We start from the raw sequence: 19,874 nt of genomic DNA, 5'->3' as shown, positions 1-19,874 counted from the left end.
ACGTGGACTGCCCCGAGTCTATCACAGCGGACACGGATATGGATGATGGAGAGGGGTCCCCTAAGTCGGCCTCGGATGATGTCTCCTTTGCAGACACCTTAGAGATCCTCAAACAACAAAGCGGCTGGATGTCCAAACCCCTCTGCGGATCTAATCAGTGCTCCTCAAGGCCTTCGGCTCAGCCTCCGCCTCCTGGGTGTCTCCGCTGACGAGCTTCTGGATTTAGTTTGTCGGCATGGAACACCCGGATACTGTGGAACCAGTCCCTTCTCGCCCAAACAAATTCTTATCTGCTCCCCGAGAAGGAGTTCCTTACTAAGGGCGTGGCTGTAGATGCCATGGTGGTGGCATCTGCTACACAGCAGGACGTGGCAGAGGCTTTCAACGCCCATCCATCCTCCTAATAAGGAGTCTAGGAGTATGGATAGGTACGAAGCGACCCCTGACTTCAGCTGCCTTTACCTTAAGGTCTCTGGAATTATTTGGCACATTTTACTAGGCTTCAGAGGGATCTGGTCAAGGAGTTGTCAGACTCCTCTCGGGTAACCTACCTGAGCAGCTAGCCCAGTCCGTTAGCTCTCAGTTGGCTATCCTGACGCCAATTGCTGCGGCCGAAGGGGCCTCCGTCCATGAGGCTCATATCTATCGCGGCCCGGGGGGCGGGAGAGCGCAGGCACAGGCGTGGCTCTACGTAGACAGGCCTGGCTCCGCTTGTGTCAGCTTATGGAGGCCTTCAAGTCTTCCTTCGCCGACGCTCCTTTGATGGGTCCTCATTGTTTGGACCCAAGGTGAAAGACACCTTACCCGCTGTGAGCAAGAGGGAAAAACGTTATCTGCCGAGGGGGCCCGTTATTCCACTCCCTTCGGCCTTACACCCAAGGCCAAAGGAGGGGGAAAATGTGGTTCCGGAAATCTCGCAAGTTTTTCTCCCAACAGCAGGAAGATTCCCCGCCCAGAGGCAGAGGGCGGGAAATTTTCAGAGACGCCTGTCCCAGAGGCGCAGAGGGCCCCGCAATTCTGGAGACCGCGAGTCCTTTTCGTGGCTCTTCAGCCTCCCACACGACATGAGGGATTGCCCGCTGTGCTGCTCGAGCCAGTCGGGTGTCGCTTTGCCAAGCACCTAAAAGCCTGGGAGTCAATCACCAGGACAGATGGGTGCTTGGATAATTGCCGGAGGTTACATCATCCCATTCAAATACTCACCCCTCCGCCCAAGAGAATCCCGGACCCACCACCCAGTCAAAGGGAAATAGCAGCCGCAGCTTCAAAGCTGCTACAAAAGGAGTCATCCAACCGTCCCCACAGACCAAATCGGATTAGGAAATTACTCCAGGTTCTTTTAGTGCCAAAAGACAGGGGACCTGAGACCAATATTGGATCTCAGCAGACTGAACCTATCCGCTACTTAAATCCAAATTCAATGGTCACGCTTGCAATCCATTCTCCCGTTGTTGGAGAAGGATGTTTGATGTGCTCCATAGACCTCAAGGACGCCTATTATCACATACCGATACATCAGGCGCCCAGAAGGTATCTGCGCTTCAGCCTGGGAGCCAGTCATTACCAATTTTGTGCTCTGCCTTTTGGCCTCACCACAGCCCCCAGGGTGTTCACCAAGTGTTTGGCAGTAGTGACGGCTCACCTGAGGAGCCTTGGATTCCAAGTGTTTCCCTATCTCGACGACTGGCTCCTGACTGCCACCACCAGGCATCTACTTATGGACAACCTCAAAGCCACCATCTCTCTGGGTGTTTCCCTGGGGATTACATTCAATTGGTCAAAGTCTGTCTTGCTGCCCTCTCAGCGCATAAAGTTTATAGGAGCAGAGATAGACTCAAGATTGATGCGTGTCTTTCTTCCTGCCGAAAGGATCCGAACCTTACAGGGCCAAGTGCAAGCTCTGATCTCGAGATCCAAAGCCCCAGCCAGGATGGTCCTACAGGTTCTAGGCTCAATGTCTGCCACGGTACTTTTAGTTCCTCTAGCAAGGTTACACATGAGGATTCTTCAGTGGCTCTTATCAACTCAATGGACCTTTCAAGATCTCCCACTCAATCATCTCATCATGATTACGGAAATATGCAAAGGGACCCGCGCTGGTGGCTTCAGACATCCAACTTAGATCAGGGCAAACCCTTTGTTCTCCCCTCCAGCGGTTACCCTGACGACAGATGCCTCCCAGATAGGGTGGGGGGCATTGTCTGGGCAGGCTAGTTCAGGGCTCCTGGCTTCCGAAGCTCTTCTCCACATCAACGTGTTGGAGATGAGGGCTGTACTGATCCTACAGGCCTTACACAAGTTCCTTCCTCAGGGTATCATCGCCATCCACACAGACAACATGTCGGTGGTTTGGTATCTGAACAAACAAGGAGGGACCAGATCGTATCCCTTTGCAGAGAGGCCATGAGAGTGGAATGGGCTGTAGCTACCAACCGCTTCTTGGTAGCGACCCACATCCCGAAAGTCAAATGTATTGGCGGACAAATTAAGCAGGACACCTTCTCCTCACGAATGGTCTCTAAACCGCACAGTAGCAGCCCAGGTTTTCAAGAGATGGGGACGCCATGGCGATCTATTTGCGACTCCACAAAACACCAAGTGCCAAAGATTCTTCTCCTTGATTCCACATCAGGAAGTACCGCCATGGATGCTCTAGCTCAACCCTGGCCAACAGGGTTGCTTTATGCTTTTCCTCCAATCCCACTCCTTCCCAAAGTCATTCAAAAGCTTCCCAGCTAAGGTCTTCAATGATTCTGATTGCCCCATACTGGCCTCGCCAGATATGGTTTCCTTACCTGAAAAAGCATGCAGTGGACGCATCCGTGACCTTAGACCTGATCCGGATTTGCTAATCCATCAGTCGGACATTGGCATCAGTCTCTTCAATCTCTGAAATTGACAGCTTGGCTCCTCCACTCCGACCTTAGTCAGAAGCCACACTAGACCGAAGTTGTTCACATTTTGTCTTCGCCCATAAACCCACCACTAACAAATTGTACCTCAGTAAGTGGAAGAGGTTTGCTATCTGGCTCAACTCAAGGGCTTAGACCCTATCACTGCTCCTGTCCCAGAGGTTTTGAAATTCTTAACATCCCTATTTAATCAGGGATCTTCTGTCTCAACTATTAAAGTTCTACTAGCTGCTATTTCTAAATTCCATGATTCTACGGATCCTTTTTTGATGTGCAGCAGGCTATGCAAAACATTCATTAAAGGTGAAGTAGTCTGTTAAGACCACCAGTTTTTCATCCTGCACCTCCGGGATCTTGATTTAGTGCTTCAAGATTAACATCTCCCCTTTTGAACCGCTGCTACATGCTAATTAAAATATCTGTCATGGAAAACGCATTCTTAGTGGCTATTACTTCAGCAAGAAGAGTCTCAGAGCTTCAAGCCCTGTCTATTAAACCACCATATCTGATTTTCCACAAAGATAGAGTATCTCTTAGGCCTAATCCATCCTTTGTCCCAAAGGTCTGCTCTAGTTTCTGTCTTCAACAATCCCTAGAACTACCAGTTTTCTTCCAAAATTTCTAATGAGGCAGAATACACTCTCCATAAATTGGATGTTCACAGGCAATTACGCTTCTATTTAGACAGGACCCAGCAACTTCGTAAGTCAGACCAGTTGTTTGTGTCCTTCTCAGATAATAAATTGGGCCAAACCATCACAAAAGCTACAATCTCAAAATGGATCAGAGATTGCATAACTCAGGCCTATTCTTCTTCAAATAAGCAACTCGATACACCTATCAAAGCTCATACTACCAGTGCCATGTCTACTTCTATAGCTTTTCATTCCAAGCCATCGCTATTTCTGGAAATTTGTATGCTACTTGGTCCAACCCGCACACTTTCATTTCCCACTACAAATTGGATGTGGCATCTAAAGGACGAGCTTCATTTGGTTCCACGGTACTCAGGAGTGTTTTCCAGTGAGCCACCCAGGATTCAGGTGCTAGGACGCTGTCCCATCATTCAGAATGTAGGCTTAGATAGGATCACATAACATCTTTTAGTTATGTACTCACCATAACTTCAGATGTTTGGGATCCATCTCGCCTACATTCCTGATACCCACCCTCCTTTCCCCCTGCCTTGCAGATCAGAAGAGATAGAACGGTTTTGAGCTCCACTGTTTTTATCTTGTTTCATCTGACGATGTTATATAAGCAGGTATGCATGTGCATGTATGCGGACAAACTAGATCTGGGGGACTGTTGGTGGTGCATCCTGGGATATAGTAAGCTCAGCCAATAAGAGACTTCGCTCTTTGGCATAAGCATGAAATCGGAGCCGAGGGATCGGCTCCGAACCCATCATTCAGAATGTAGGCGAGATGGATCCCAAACATCTGAAGTTATGGTGAGTACATAACTAAAAGATTTGCAGTTCCCCAACCAATTGTCCACATTATAATTGAATACAGTAAGAGACATACTTTATATGGAGAAGTGGTATCCCGTGTGATGGATATCTGTTCCTCCAACATCTTCCATTCATGTTGTAGAAGACATTAAGTTCACTTGAGTGGGTGCTTATGTAACCATTGGATTTCTGGATGTGCAGTACGTCTGAAAGTAGGGGATCATTTGACGCTCTGTAAGCAAGGCAGAGATTGCCCCTCAGTAGTGTTTGATACCAGTAAGAAGGACAGGGTTTTGAGATGGTCAGGTGTAGCTTTTATGATTTAGGCCCTTGATTTTCTTGGTGAGGAAGTGTTGTGATTATTCCAGTTGTGTCATGTTTTTGGACAAGTACATACTGAAGGGGGCATTTCACTTGATCAGCCTAATAAGTGCTAAATTCAGTAGAATTATCACATCCTTAAACCTGGATGTCTTACTCTTACTAATAGGCTGCAAAAAGAAGTATTTTGTTACAGTCGTAGATACATGGTGATAGGACTGTTCATTGCCTACATAGATTCCCAGGTCGCCAACTACTGGATCAGTTTTTAGGGGTATGTTATCAATGTGATAGTTACAGGGGACATTGTGCTTTCCAAAGGATACTATTGTACAATTTTTGGCATTTAGTTTAAGGCTGTGGTTATTGACACAAGGCATTTTTTTGAGACAGGCCCTCTTGGAGGATTTTGGTATCTTCCGGAGAGTTTATTGTGGCACCAAGTTTACAGTCCTCTGCAAACTAGTTCAGCCACAAACCATTAACAATGGCTTCGACCTCTGAGAAGTAAATGCTAAAGAGGAATGGCCTGAGAACACCACTAGTGACAGGTATTTTGAAGGAGATAGAGCTGCCCACCCTAATTTTTTAGTGAGACAGTTTGCTATTTAGTGAGTTACCTAAGGATTTATATTTAGTTGAGGGAGTTTATTAACTATAATCAAGTGTGGGTTGATGTTGAACACCTTTACAAGGTCTAGATATGTGGCATACTGGTTTTACCCTCTTCCATTGCTTCAGTAACCTTCTCAAAAAAGTCATCCAGGTTAAGTAGGTAAGATTTGCCCTTGGCAAAACCAAACTGGCTAGGGTCAGGAGTTTGTAGGTTGCCTATTTCCTTATTAATTCCAGAGTTAAGCTTTCCATAGCTTTACAGATGAGGCTGGTCATCCTTATAGGTCAGTTAGTTACTTGAGTCTGATGAAGCATTGGATAGACGTGAAAGCGCTTACTTTTTACTGCAGTGATTAAATCGTATTTTTACTATGTCAGCCGTGGTGAGCCTCATCTGTTTTGTGATACATTATATGTTGTTCTGAAGAGGCTCCTTGTCCAGTACTGTTTTGTTGTTTTCTCCATATTTCAGTTTCTTTACGGTTCTGGGACATGGCTGAGAGAAGAGTATTATCTATACCTGAAAGTGAAGCTGGTGGTGCCAGTATGTTACAGGGAGCTATTGTGATGCTTGAAAATCCACTCCAAAAATTTACCACAAAGGAATTAACTAATGAAGGACAGTGTGTAGCTAACACACAAAAGAACATCGAGGTAATTCAGCTCACTCGGAAACTGGAGAATACTTTGCAGAAATTAAGAGTCACACAGTGGCAGAGACAGCACATGGAAGCATGCCTATCATTTAAGGTAGTACCTAGAGGGTTAAGAGTACTGAAAATGCTTATATTTGGCACTACTTACCCTGAGCTGCTAACCAAGTGGCAAAAATTGAATTTAGAGACTAGCTATGGCTACATTAACTTATTGATAGAACAATATAAAGAGATTGAGTTGCGGCTAATGCAAGAAATCATGGTGATGGAGAATGATTTTAAACATCTTGTTAGCGCTGAAGAAAAAGAGGTGTTTGTTGCTGACATTATGTTAAGATTATTGGTCTTGGACAATAAACAATTTAGACAAGAAAAAGAAATTAGAAAGAGATCTTAGCGATTTTCTACAAGGTCAAGTCTTTTCTTGGCCTAGGGGACAATACAAATAGTAATGTGATTTCTTTGCAACACACTCGCAATGTTCATAATGGGACTGCTACCTCTTTAAACACTACACAAGCAGTTACACCTATTGTAGTGACGTCAGCATGTATATCTCCGCCCACGGAGGTTACATCACATGATGTTATTACTCCAGTTGGTGATACGGAGTTAGATGTAGAAGAAGGCCCTTCTGGACATAATAAAAAGAAATTGTGTTCAGCAATGGCTGGCGCAATGAAAAAGAAAGTCGGCATTAATGTGAACAACACATTACATTCATTAGATAAATCACCAGTCAACAACACTTTGTTTTCTTTTCCCCTACGAATTTGGCAGATGACTTCGGTCAGTTGGTCACCACAGGGACACGCAAGGAAACGGAAAACATCAGGGGACAGGCACGAGTTTGAGAGGAAGGTACTCAGGCCAATACCGAAGACCTAGTGGTAATTATATCAAGTTATAGCTTGACTGAGAGTGAGAGGTCTTTACTTAATCGCGGCCTCTCATTCATACCTTCCAAATCAGTGGACATTACTGATGTGATTGTAGACATTAAGATGTTTAGTCGCAAAGTTAATTTGAATATGTTATTTGGTGATACAGCCACAGGGGATAGAAATGATGTTCTTCATTCCACATTGCTGCAGTCCTAACTATTGTGTAGTCCGCTGTCCAGTCGGCCCGAATACCAAAGTATATGGCTGACGTCGGTCAGGGCGCATTAGACTGACGTCAGTACGTCAGGGTACTAATGCGCATGACCGACGTCATATCCTCAGTCTTTTTTGCCGCATGGTCCGATGCAGAAGCAATTTTGCGAGTGCAGGTTGGCGTTCTGAAAGTTTCTGAAGTCAGAGTTTCAGACCGAATCAAAGTTGGCTAAGTACCCGTTGGGAATATTTTGGTTTTTCTTGCCTCAGTATTTAACCGGATGTCAGAAAAAGTGAATAACTTTATTTCTTGTGGGAAACAGATACCTCATAGGGATTACCATACTTTGTGTATACCTTGTTTAGGGCCTGAGCACGACGTTGTTGGATGCCGCTCTTGTGCTAGATTTAACAAACGCACTATTAAGAGAAGGTTAGACTGTGCCAGGTTAGTTTTGGGAAGCGTTGTAATTATAAAATGCCGCCGGAGGCTCCGGCCCGCTTCGCCAAAAGCGCAAGGACAAAGCAGCAAAGCCTAGAGTGGAAGAACCTACAGTCCCAGACGTCGGATCTTTAGAAGGCTCAGTGGAGCCGGAGGTTTTGCCAGGTGTTTCTTTGGAGTCTCAGGGAGAGACTTTACTGTTACAGGATGTATCCTCGCAGGAAGTAGGCCAGGCTGAGGGGGCTTCTCAGGTGGCTGTTCTTCCCTCTCTTCCTAAGGTGGTTAGAGCCTCTCTTCTGTTTCCAAGGCTTCTTTGAGAGGCAGGCCAAGTTTAACTTCAGTGGGGGTTTCTCCTAGTGCTTCAGGGTCTTTGCCTAAGAAACATATGCTTAAAATGGCAGAGGATTTGATTACTATGATTAGAGGTTCTATGTCCCCTCCTGATAAGAGGCCTAGGGTGGAACCTGAGTTTGAGAGTTTTGAGCATTGTTCGAGGCTTCTGAGTCTTCGGCTGAAGACTTGCAGGAGTATCCTCCTTATTCTGATTCTGATGTGGATGATTCTACTCCTTCAGCTTCTCCTCCTGAGGATTTTTCATTTTCAGAGACTCTGCATTCCATGAGGGAGCATTTTAAATGGGAAGGTCAAGATTTCTCTGATTCCAGGAAGAGGCTTAGGGAATTCTTGTTTTACCCCAGCATAGGCCTTTAGCTATACCTCCTGTTCTGAATGTGGTGGAAGATGTTTTTGCAGAGGCTTCCCTCAATCCTGATTCTTTGCCTCCTGCCCCAGTTAAACCGGATAGGTACTATAGGGTGCCTGAAGCTCATAAGTATCTTTTAAGAGTCCTAGGGCAGACCCGAAACTGTCTCTCAGGGGCCTAAAGGTGTGAAGGCCTCTGTTGTTAAAAATCCTGTTCCTCCTGATAAAGAGGCAAGGGCTTTGGATAGATGGGGAAAGAAAGTGTATACTTCTTCCACTTTAGCCATGAGGGCGTTGAATTGTCAGTTTCACATGTTAAAATATCAGAATTATCTCCTTTCACAATTGAAATCTAAGGTGGATGCTCTGGCAGAAGGTATTGAGTGTAAAGAGTTGCAGGATTTAGTTCATGTGTCTGAACAGGTGGGTAAACATTCCTTGCAATGTGGTTTTGATGCTGTGCAGGCCTCCTCGAGGGTGGCTGCCACTGGTTCTGTTCTTCGTAGGCATGCCTGGTTGAGAGATCAGAATTTAGCTGAGCATGTTAAAACAAGGATTTTGGATGCTCCTTTGCAGTCTGATGTGTTGTTTGGTTCGCCTGTGGAAGCAGTCTTACAGAAAATGGAGGACAAGGCTAAGTCTATGCAAACTGTTAAGGATTTTTGCAGGTGCAGCCTCCAAGTTTAGTAGAAATTGGCCTACTAAGGGATGGACTTATCCTGCTTATGATTCCCAGTCTAGGGGTAGGTCTAGACGTGGTAGGGGCAGAGCTCAAGGTTCTTTTAGGCCTAGGACAGGGAGTTCCCCTGCTCAGACTTCTGGTGAGGGCAGGGGTCAGTCCTTTCGTAAGCAGACCCAATGACCTGCCTTTTCAGCTGCCAGTACATTCTCGCCTGGCAGCACCTTTGGGAGGAAGGCTGTCTCTTTTCAAAGAAAATTGGGATTTAATTACCCAAGACAGATGGGTTCTGGATATCATTCACCACGGTTACAGGTTTTATTTCCATACCATGCCTCCTTTCAAAGGCATGCCAGACATTCCTCCTCTACAAAGACAAGAGGCTCACAAGCAAATTTCTCTGTTGCTCCACATAGGGGCCATTCAGCCAGTTCCTGTGCCAGAAAGGGGCCTAGGATTTTATTCTCGCCTGTTCCTAGTACCGAAGAAGGGGAACACGTGGAGGCCAATTTTGGATTTATCTATCCTCAACAGTTATCTGGACATTCCCAAGTTCAAAATGTTGACGTTACAACAGCTTTTACCTCTGCTGGGCAAGGATCACTGGATGGTAACTTTAGATCTCAAGGAAGCTTACCTTCATGTGCCTATAAGACTAAGTTGCAGGAAGTATCTGCGTTTTCGAGCTGGAAATTCTCATTATCAGTTCTCTGCATTGCCCTTTGGCTTATCCACTGCGCCCAGAGTATTCACAAAGGTTCTGGCTCCAGTGATAGCTTACTTCAGGCTAAAAGGAATTCAAATCTATCCTTACTTGGACGACTGCCTGATTCTAGCTCAAGAAAAGGAAGACCTTCTACAGCATTTGGATTATGTCATAGCAGTGCTAAGATGCCTAGGGTATTCTGTGAACGAAATAAAGTCCAGTCTAGTACCCTCTCAAGACATGTGCTTTCTGGGTGTGAGACTGAATACAGCAGCCCAGATGGCCTTTTTAACCCCGGACAAACAAAAGAATCTTTCCAGTTACTTCCATCAACTATCTCTTCAGTCCGGGCTGACTGCAAGGACAGTCCTTCAAGCCTTAGGGTTCATGGCATCTTGTATTCTGGTGCTTCCCAATGCCAAACTGCATATGAGGAAGCTGCAATGGTATCTCAAAAATGTATGGACACAGCACTGCCAGGATTTGGACACTGTCATTCAAATAATACCTTGCATTCAAAAGGAATTTTTGTGGTGGGCTCAGGAATGTCACCTAAACAAGGGACTCTCTGTGACCCGGCCAGAGGCGAGTCAGATTCTAACGACAGATGCCTCAGACATTGCTTGGGGAGCTCATCTAAATGGAAAGTGGATACAAGACAAGTGGCCTGCCAGACTACAGCATCTACATATCAACATGAAAGAGATGTTAGCAGTCCAGTTTGCATTAATGGCTTTCAAGGAGTTACTTCTTCCAGGGCAGGTGTTGATTCTAACAGACAACACAACTGTCATGTGGTACATCAACAAACAAGGGGGAACACATTCTTACCCATTGTGCAGGCAAGCAAAGATTTTATGGGAGACTGCGCTCAGCTTGCAACTAACTCTTCAGGCAAGGTTTCTGCCGGGAGCACAGAACTCCTTAGCAGATGTGTTAAGCAGACAAATCATGGATCCCCACGAGTGGAAACTGGATCTTCATGTATTTCAAAAATTGACAGTGTCATGGGGAACTCCAGACATAGATCTGTTCGCTTCTCCACTAAACCACCAGCTGCCAAAGTTTTGCACAAAGAGGTTTCATCACACAGCTTGGAAAGTGGATGCTCTTTCTTTCAGTTGGAAAAATCTTCATGTGTATGCTTTTCCACCTCTGCCTCTTCTCCCAAAGGTGCTTCTAAAGGTCAGACAAGACAAGCCAAGGATGATTTTAATAGCTCCAGATTGGCCTCGGCAGCACTGGTACCCATTACTGAGGAGTCTGGTAAGGAAGCCTCCATGGCCTTTACCCTTGATTCCACACCTGTTGTCTCAGAGGGACGGTCACCTGCTCAATGTCAAGCTTCAATCTCTTCATCTAACAGCCTGGCATATTCTGTTTTGAAAGACAGCAGGTCTCAACTTCCTCAACAAGTTTTAAATGTGATTATGGAAGCCAGAAGACCTAGTACAAGGAAAGTGTACGCAGAAAAATGGAAGAGATTTTTATTTTGGAGTGCAGCAAACAATTTGGAGATTTCTGAGCCTAATTTGAGTGTGGCTCTTCAATATCTTACTGAGTTATTGGACAAAGGTTTGTCTTTCTCTTCCATTAAGATTCATGCTGCAGCAATTTCAGCTCACTATGATTGTGACCCACCATTGTTTTCGCATCCTTTGTTCAAGCAATTTCTTAGAGGGGCAAAGAATATAAGATCCCCACGTAGAGCTCCTACTCCTGCTTGGGATCTCAATTTTGTGTTGGAGAAACTTACTCTACAACCTTTTGAGCCTCGGCTACTGCTGAATTGAAATATTTGTCATGGAAGACTGCTTTTTTGTTGGCCATTACTTCTGCAAGAAGGGTTTCTGAGTTGCAGGCCCTTATGGCGGTAGAGCCTTTTTTGATTTTTCATAAGGATAGGGTATCTTTACGTACTAATCCTTCCTTTATGCCTAAGGTGGTTTCTAGTGTGGCTTTAAACCAAACTATTCATTTGCCTACTTTTTATGCAGATCCCCAAAATAAAGGGGAAAAGATTTTGCACACTTTAGATGTACACAGGCAATTGCATTATTATTTGAGCAGGACTAAGGATTTTAGGCAGTCTCAGCAGTTGTTTGTTTCTTTTGCTTTGGGTTCAAGAGGGCAAGCCTGTGTCAAAACAAACTATTTCTAGGTGGATTGGGTTTTGCATTGCATTTTGTTATTCCCATCATGGCAAGGAGATTCCAGCTGGAATTAGGCCTCATTCCACTAGGGCTACTGCCACTTCTACAGCATTTCTAAGGGGGGTGGCCACTAAGGATATTTTGGAGGCAGCTACTTGGAGTTCAGTGCATACTTTCTCTAAGCATTATCACCTTCCTCTCTACTCTAAGTCTAGGGCTGGTTTTGCCACAGCTATTTTGCAAGGCATGTTGTCAGTTCCTGCTTCCTTATGATTTGCCAGCCTCCCTTACCTCTGCTTTGGGATTCTACCCAATAGTTAGGACTGCAGCAATGTGGAATGAAGAACATAGTACAGTTTTGTACCTACCATAAATGTAGATGTTCGAGGATCCACATTGCTGCAGTCCAATTTACCCTCCCTCCTTCCCCTCTAGGGTGGTTGTGTAGGTGAGGTTATATTCTGGTAATTTTGTATATATTGTACATATTTTTGGTGCAGGTATGTTTGGAATTTTTGGTTTTGGCCTTGGCTTTTCAGGGTCTTCTGACATCTGGGGCAAGAAAAGACTGAGGATATGACGTCGGTCATGCGCATTAGTACCCTGACGTACTGACGTCAGTCTAATGCGCCCTGACCGACGTCAGCCATATACTTTGGTATTCGGGCCGACTGGACAGCGGACTACCCAATAGTTAGGACTGCAGCAATGTGGATCCTCGAACATCTACATTTATGGTAGGTACAAAACTGTACTTTTTTAGTAAACCCTCTACCTTTATACCTCAAGGGCACCCATTACTGGAGACCTTAGAGAAAGCTTGTGAACGTGACTTGTTTGAATTATATAAATCAAGAAGTAAATCAGAATTTTACAACTTGACTTATGATGAGTTTCAGTCCATTAAGAAATTGCAGGACAATAATACTATAGTCATCAGACAGGCCGATAAGGGTAGTGCTGTTGTGGTTTTAGATGCTGATATATATATATTAATAGTATGATAACTATGCTGGAAGATGTGGACACATACCAAGTGTTAAATAGTATGATGTTAAATAGATTAATGAAGAATGTGCAGTCTGAATTGTATGATATGCTTCTATGCCAGACTATTGATGGAGAGTTATATAAATATTTATTGGTTGAAAAACCTCTTGTTCCCACCCTTAGGGTACTTCCTAAAATACACAAAACCCTTATAAATCCACCTATGAAACCTATTGTCTCAGGTGGTGGTTGGCTTACGGAACCGGCCTTAATATTTGTTGAAAAGCAACTTCGACCAATTGTAAATAGTACTATTTCTATATTGAAGGATACGCAAGATTTTTTAGAAAGCTATGGTAAATATATACTTTCAAATGAAAAAGGACAGAATGAGTTACTAGTTACTTTAGATGTCATTTCTTTGTTTACATCAATCCCCAGTAATACAGGGATGGAATTTGTGAGACTTTTTCTGATTGAGAAAGGGGTACCAAGGAATTTGATTATTAGGACTCTAGCGCTACTTGATTTGGTGCTGAATAATAATGTATTTTTGTATAATAATACGTATTATCTACAGAATAAAGGGGTTGCCATGGGCACTCCATGTGCTAACTCTTACGCCAACCTTGTGCTGGCGTATTGGGAGAGCACTTATGTCATGGCAAATATATTCTACAGTAAACACATTAAGTTCTACAAACTTTTTGTAGCCGATGTCTTTTTTTACGTGGGATGGTACTGAAACAGAATTGATTGAATTCATTGAGTACATGAATGGCACCACTAATTTTCCAAGGTTTGAATACAAGAGTTCTGATGTTATGATGGAATTTCTGGATGTTCAAATACTGAAGAGAGGTGAAGTTATGCACTCTGAAATATATAGGAAGCCATGCTGGAGGAATAGCATTCTACATCGTAGTAGTATGCACCCCCCCCAGCATATTTACCAGAATATAGTAAGAGGTCAGACTCTTAGAATATTACGTCTCACTACTAATGACGAGAGTTATAGTCTGAAGCAAGATATGTTAGCTGAAAATCTGTCATCAAGGGGATATAGTAAACAAGAAGTGGAGGGTATTTACCAAGTGAACAAATTGATGAGAAAAGGCAAAGGTAAGCCCTATTTGTATAAGAATCGGGATAATAATGGAAGTGTTAGTAACATCGATCAACGAATGAATGTTAATAGAATAATAATTCCTTACTCTAATAAAAATTTTGAAAATCAAGGAAGTTATTAACAAAAATTGGGGTATTCTAACCACTGATGATAGGATTGCTGGGATAGTGGGAGCGAGACCCAATTTTTCTTACAAAAATACAAAATCATTGAAGAGGTTATTGTGCTATGAGAGCAACATGAGGGGATCAATTCCATCCATTAGACAGGGCACCTTCCCTTGCAGAGGGTGCAATCATTGTGTCTATATGTCTGGAACTGATTGCTTTATACATCCGGATACAGCTTATGAATATAAGCTTAACTTTTATGCTGATTGTAAATCTAGAGATCTAGTATATATAGCTGTCTCTCAGACATGCTTGTGTTTCTATATAGGAAAAACAAATAGAAGCCTTCGAGAGCGAGTCAGCGAGCATATATATGCGATTAATAGAGAAGATGATCATAATTCTTTGGCTCGATATGTCTTGAATGTGGGCACATCACATAAATTTAAATTTAGCATCCTAGAACTGATTAGAAAAACTAGTAGACTAGGGGACATCAAGCACTATACTGAGGAACGTGAGAATAGGTGGATAATTAAATTACAGGTTTATAAGGGACATGGTCTTAATGAGAAGGTAACTCTTAAACTGTTTTTAGCATCACGCCCCTATGCACATTAATACATAGAGGTTTATATGTTATATGTGTTGTTTATTCATATCCACATGAATGTATGCAAATTCATTTATAGTTTTATTAATGGTTCACTTACACATGCCTCAGTTAATATAGTTTTAGAATGATGTATGAATACATTTTTTTGTCTTGTAATGTGTGTTTTTAAAATGGGTTGAGGCAGATGTGATGTAATCAAGTGAGCAATGATTGGCTGACATTTATATGAATTACTATTTAAATGTGTGTCTGTTGATTGCAGTTGTTTAAAGGCTGATGAAGCGTTGGATAGACATGAAAGCGCTTACTTTTTACTGCAGTGATTAAATCGTATTTTTACTATATCAGCTGTGGTGTGCCTCATCTGTTCTGTGATGTATTATATGTTGTTCTGAAGAGGCTCCTTGTCCAGTACTGTTTTGTTGTTTTCTCCATAGTTACTTGAGTCCGTTGATGCTCCACCTTTGTGCAGGGGATAACTTTTGCTGTCCTGCATTCATCTGGCACAGAGACACTCTGGGGGCTGACATGCATCCTGGCATGTTGTCTGGCTCCATAGAAGCAGTATTCGTGGTCTTTGATAGTGCTTTGAGGACTTGTTATTGTGAGATTCGAAGAGGTGTTGATGCCACTGTGTGATCTAGGAGTGGGAGGGTGGGGTGAAGTCAGAGCTGAATTTATGTGATAGAAGACTGGATGTGTCCTCTTGTTTCTTAGTATGTAATTTCATTTACTATTGATTGTGCAGTGCTCAGTTTTGTTTCTGCGGTATGTGGTCCTCTTTAGCCTGGGTGGGTATATTTATTTCATTTCTAGCTTTGTTTGAGGACTAGAGTTCCCTGTTGAGTTTAGCAAGAGTGTTTTTTTTTTTTTTTTTGATGGGGAGGCGCATTTATTTTTACATGCAATGAGCTTTCTTTCTTTTATTGTAGAGATTTTTTATATATCTGTTCAACCTTAGGGGTTATTTTTAAAGTTGGCATTGTACAGTAAACTCTCAATTAACCGGAACTTGAGCAACCATAACTCTCAAGCAACCCCCCCAAAAAAATTTGAAGGAATACAATAGAATTTTCATGTGTTGCACTGTGTCCCACCCCCCCAACAGAAACATACCTTATGTTTTTAGAGTTTGAGGTTTAAAAAGGAAGATAGGAATAAATTCCCTCTCTCCCCAACCTAAGAACAAGTCAAACCAAACAAATAGTATAGGGTGCAGTACTAGTATTAGCAACCAGAAACTACATTTATCCGGCATCTACCAATCCCCATGGGTGCCGGTTAACTGAGTGTTTACTGTATTTACTTTGGTGGGTGACCGAATTTACATGTGCGTGGAATTTGTCAGTAAAGGATTCCACTTACGGAGAGGGATCATGTTTAATTTAGCCAAGTCATCACTCAGTTTTAGTAGATTAGCATAATCTCTGAATGCCAAGTTCTTGGAGGCTGCTTCCAACTTCAACCTTATAATAAATGTAACTGATTTACAGTCTAGTTTCAGTAGGGAGGCAGATACACCTGGTGGGGAACAGAGTTGTCCCATATAGGCGAGAACCAAGTCCATGCTCACTGTTAGTTGGAGGTGTAGACTAACTGGTCCAGCGAGTTTGTATGTAGTCCAGAAGTCTTTGGGTGTACATGTTAGGGGAATGTGCAAGTCTTCCAGTTGAAGGAGGCATACTTGAAGTCTCCTAGAACAAACAGTGGCTGGCTGAGTACATACAGACTCCATCCTAATCAGGTAGGAAATATGGGCCAAGGTGGACATGGGATGGGGGTGTTATAGCCTATGATGTGATAAGGGGGTTTGTTAATGGTAAGTTGGACATGGAGAAATTTCAGGTCATTATCCTGTCTAATGAGTCTGGAGGTGAAGTTTTGTTCGCAGATAGTGACATTGCTGCCATTAGTGCCTCCTTCTGGTACAGTGGACCTGAACACATGGCAGGCTTTAAACATTGCATTGATGGGGTGCTGTCAAAGATCGTGAGTCAAGTTTCTGTGATGATGCATATATCTGTACATTCCAGGGTAAAGAGTGACTGACTTTTAGCAGTAATAACTTTGTTTTCCGAATTCTTTAATGTTTGGTGTTTTTGAAAACTGATGTCTAAAAAAGGCACTGTTAGGGGGACACTTTTTTTTTTTTGCCAAGCTAAGAAAACCTTAGGTGGAATAAGTGCAGGCCATCCCTCTCTAAGCAGTTAGGACTGTCTGTCATCTCCTCCCAGGCTGAAATATATATATACTGGACCCCCTTTGAATGACACCAGAAACTATGTAGTAGAGGAAATGTGTGCTGTAGTTCCATTGTCTGTCTTGCAAACTTCTAATGGGCATTACAAATTTCTAGGTCCACAGCTTCATTTGAGGCCTCTCTCCAGAATGTTATTTCATCATGTTGCCAAGAAAAAAGAGGATATCTTGGCATTCTTTCCCAATAGTCTGATCAGATGGATGGATGAAATAGGATACAGAAGTTATGTATTTACTATAACACTGGATCCTTTACATCATAGTCTCTCAGATATGACATCCCCCACATACCCCATATGATACAACATCCCCTGTGCAGATTATCTTCTGTTTCCATATTTCCATTTAGATGGTTACTCTGCCAGAGCCTGTGTGTTGCTGGACAAACTTGATGTGAAGCTGGAGGTTGCAGAGCACTATGGGAGAGCAAAGTTCAGGAGCTTGAGGATGAGAGCACCGGTAAATTGCCGGATAAGATCCAGCAAGTGGCTTTAGTCCAAATAGTCATATCGGGCAGACTAGGATGAAGAGGATCCTGTGTTATGGTAAGTACATAATGTCTGTTTCTGGTGGTGCTATGTGCCCCATATCTTGCCTTTAACCTGTTTGAGCATGTTCATGGTCACTTCCCAGGAGTCACTGTGTGTTGTTAGGAGGTATACACATTAAGCAGAACAGAGTGTTACTGCAAGGAGCATGGCTAGATGCAGTTTCATTGCTACCCATTAAGAGGCACTCCATTTATAAACCATTACTCATACTGTCTCAGTGGGCTGCCATCAAACTGTGTTACTGCTTGGTGTTGTACTCCTCTTGGCACTTACATAAAAACAGAGCAGTGTGTTACTTTTGGAAATGGACATTTGTGTTATGGCCAAACTATGCTGTGATCATTTATTAACAAGGACTGAATTTGCTGAAAATACATTTGCACTTAGCTTGCTCTTAAAACCGCAAGTGGTGAAATGCAGATTCATAGCAGTGTGTGGAATCCCCCAACTCAAGTGTCCCAAAACAAACCATTGTGCTACTTTCACATGCCTTCAATGTCAGCCAAAACAAAAAAGAGCCTTGTTGATGTTGCTTTTTTTCTAAATTGTTTTTCTGTGTCATATCCTATGTCTATGAATGAAAAAAATACAAATTATTTATTTGCTCAGGGCTGGCAGACCGTTTTGAGGAATATCCAAAACTGCGGGAACTGATTCGATTAAAAGATGAGCTGATATCACAGACCAATACTCCACCCATGTGAGTGTTTCTTCTATATTTACATGTTTGTTTGTAATTCTCTCCAGACAAGATACTGTGTTGTGTGCTGCATAATCTGTTTTATTTTCTTCAGGTGATTAAGAATTTAATCATTCGTACAGCAAAGAAGTTAAGGATTGCTGCTGACTGTTAGTTGGTAAAGCTGAGGGTTGAATGTATTTAGTTTTTTCTCCATTTGAAAGAAAATCAGATTTAAACTGTACTTTTGGATGACTGTTTCAAGAATAGAAATACGGTATGAAAAAAAAAATCAGCAGCTTTTCAGAAGAGCAGTTATTTTTAAACAGTGGTTTTAGATGTACCGTTCCTTAAGTAATTTGTTTTTAACTGGTAGACATGGTTGGGACTTGCATAGTCCCAACTGAATATAGATTCCTTCAGCAATACAGCCTCATTGAAGTTTTGTGCAAAACAGCTTGAAAACTTGGATGAGAAATGTTTTTCTTGAAATAAGTCACCTTTTCTATGTGAAACAAAATCCATCTAGTAATTTGAGAGAGGAAGAGAGAAGGAAATCTGTTTCCTGTTGTACTCTGCATTTTTTTTGGTTCTTAATTTTGTTCCCAAAACTTATGTTCAGCTTGGAAGATGGATGATGGCGATAGCCATATGCTCTTAAGATTTTTCTTTACTGAACCTCTTTAATTTTGAGAAAGAAGGTAGGGTGACAAAGAAGCTAATGTGGTCATAGTGAAGCTTCTTCATTTGTAGGTTTACCAGTACTTATTCGCTTTCTGTTGTGGCATCTACCCGGTAGTCTATTTTGTTTCTCAAGAAATAGCAGAGACCCTTAAGCCTAGATTCACTTTTGTGCTTTTTATTATGCCATCAGCTGATGCTTGGATATAATCCAGTTTGTAAGCATCTAAATTGTTTGATTCATTGTTTTATCATTATGCAGATTTATGTCATCCATGTAGTTTAATTATGTCCAAGCACATAACTGCGTCATCCTGCTATCCAACTGGGAGAGCTGTTATGTCTTTCTGTGGACCTGAGTTGAGACGCAGCATAGTACAGTGTACCATATTAGATAAACATTGGTCTCTTACAAGTATTACATTTGTAAGGAAGCAACCATGAGCAAAGCCAGGCAAATGATTTTTTAGTGTATACTTCCTTTATTCCACAGAGAAGTAATGATGCATAAATTATTGCAAAATTGTGCAAATGGACTTTTTAATATTTGGACTTTGTATTGCTCTCTGACTCTTCCTTCCTGGTAGGAGAGGTATGAGTAGTCCAGTAGATGTATCCTATAATGACAAGAGATGAAGTCTACTTCATTTATTGACCCCCCCCCCCCACAATATTCCTTTCACCTTTGATGTCTTCCTGTTGTCTCCACAGACCCATTTACTCCATCACACTATCAGTCCATATTCAAGGAAATTGTCCCTGGCTGAATCCTGTTTAACTCTGCAGGAAGGCACTTCCTGTCTTTTGAGAGAACAGCCTCCTAGTTTTATCCCCTAAAAAGGCCAGGTCCACTTTCCTGCATACAATGTGAATGATAAGGGGGTTTACAGATTCTTGCTGTGACTCTGCAGATGGACTTTGCAGTCTTAAACCTCCAAGGCAGCCCCTCATTCTTTCATTGATGAGAGGTAAGAGTTAAGGAGCAGGCACTGAAAGCCCAGCTCAGGGATATTAATAGGAAGGGAAATAGTAACTGGATGGCGCAAGCATCACTGCTAACAACATGCCATTCATACCATCACCACCATGAAGTAGCCTCCATAGCAGTCAGGAAAGGCTA

At 42.7% G+C, this 19,874-nt stretch overlaps 1 protein-coding gene across 1 annotated transcript in view; it reads left to right on the top strand.

Moving 5' to 3' along the window:
- Positions 1-19,874, top strand: part of METTL14 (methyltransferase 14, N6-adenosine-methyltransferase subunit) — a 572,808-nt gene that overhangs the window by 220,883 nt on the left and 332,051 nt on the right. The window contains exon 6 of the mRNA XM_044061658.1: positions 18,004-18,094. Coding sequence (XP_043917593.1) covers positions 18,004-18,094 — 91 coding nt within the window. The remainder of the gene's footprint in view (positions 1-18,003; positions 18,095-19,874) is intronic.

The sequence above is a fragment of the Protopterus annectens genome, chromosome 2.part0 (assembly GCF_019279795.1).
Source record: "Protopterus annectens isolate FY-2018-M chromosome 2.part0, PAN1.0, whole genome shotgun sequence".
Classification (NCBI taxonomy): Eukaryota; Metazoa; Chordata; order Ceratodontiformes; family Protopteridae; genus Protopterus; species Protopterus annectens.
Note: the sequence above shows the minus strand (reverse complement) of the source record. Positions and strands in the feature narration are given on the sequence as shown.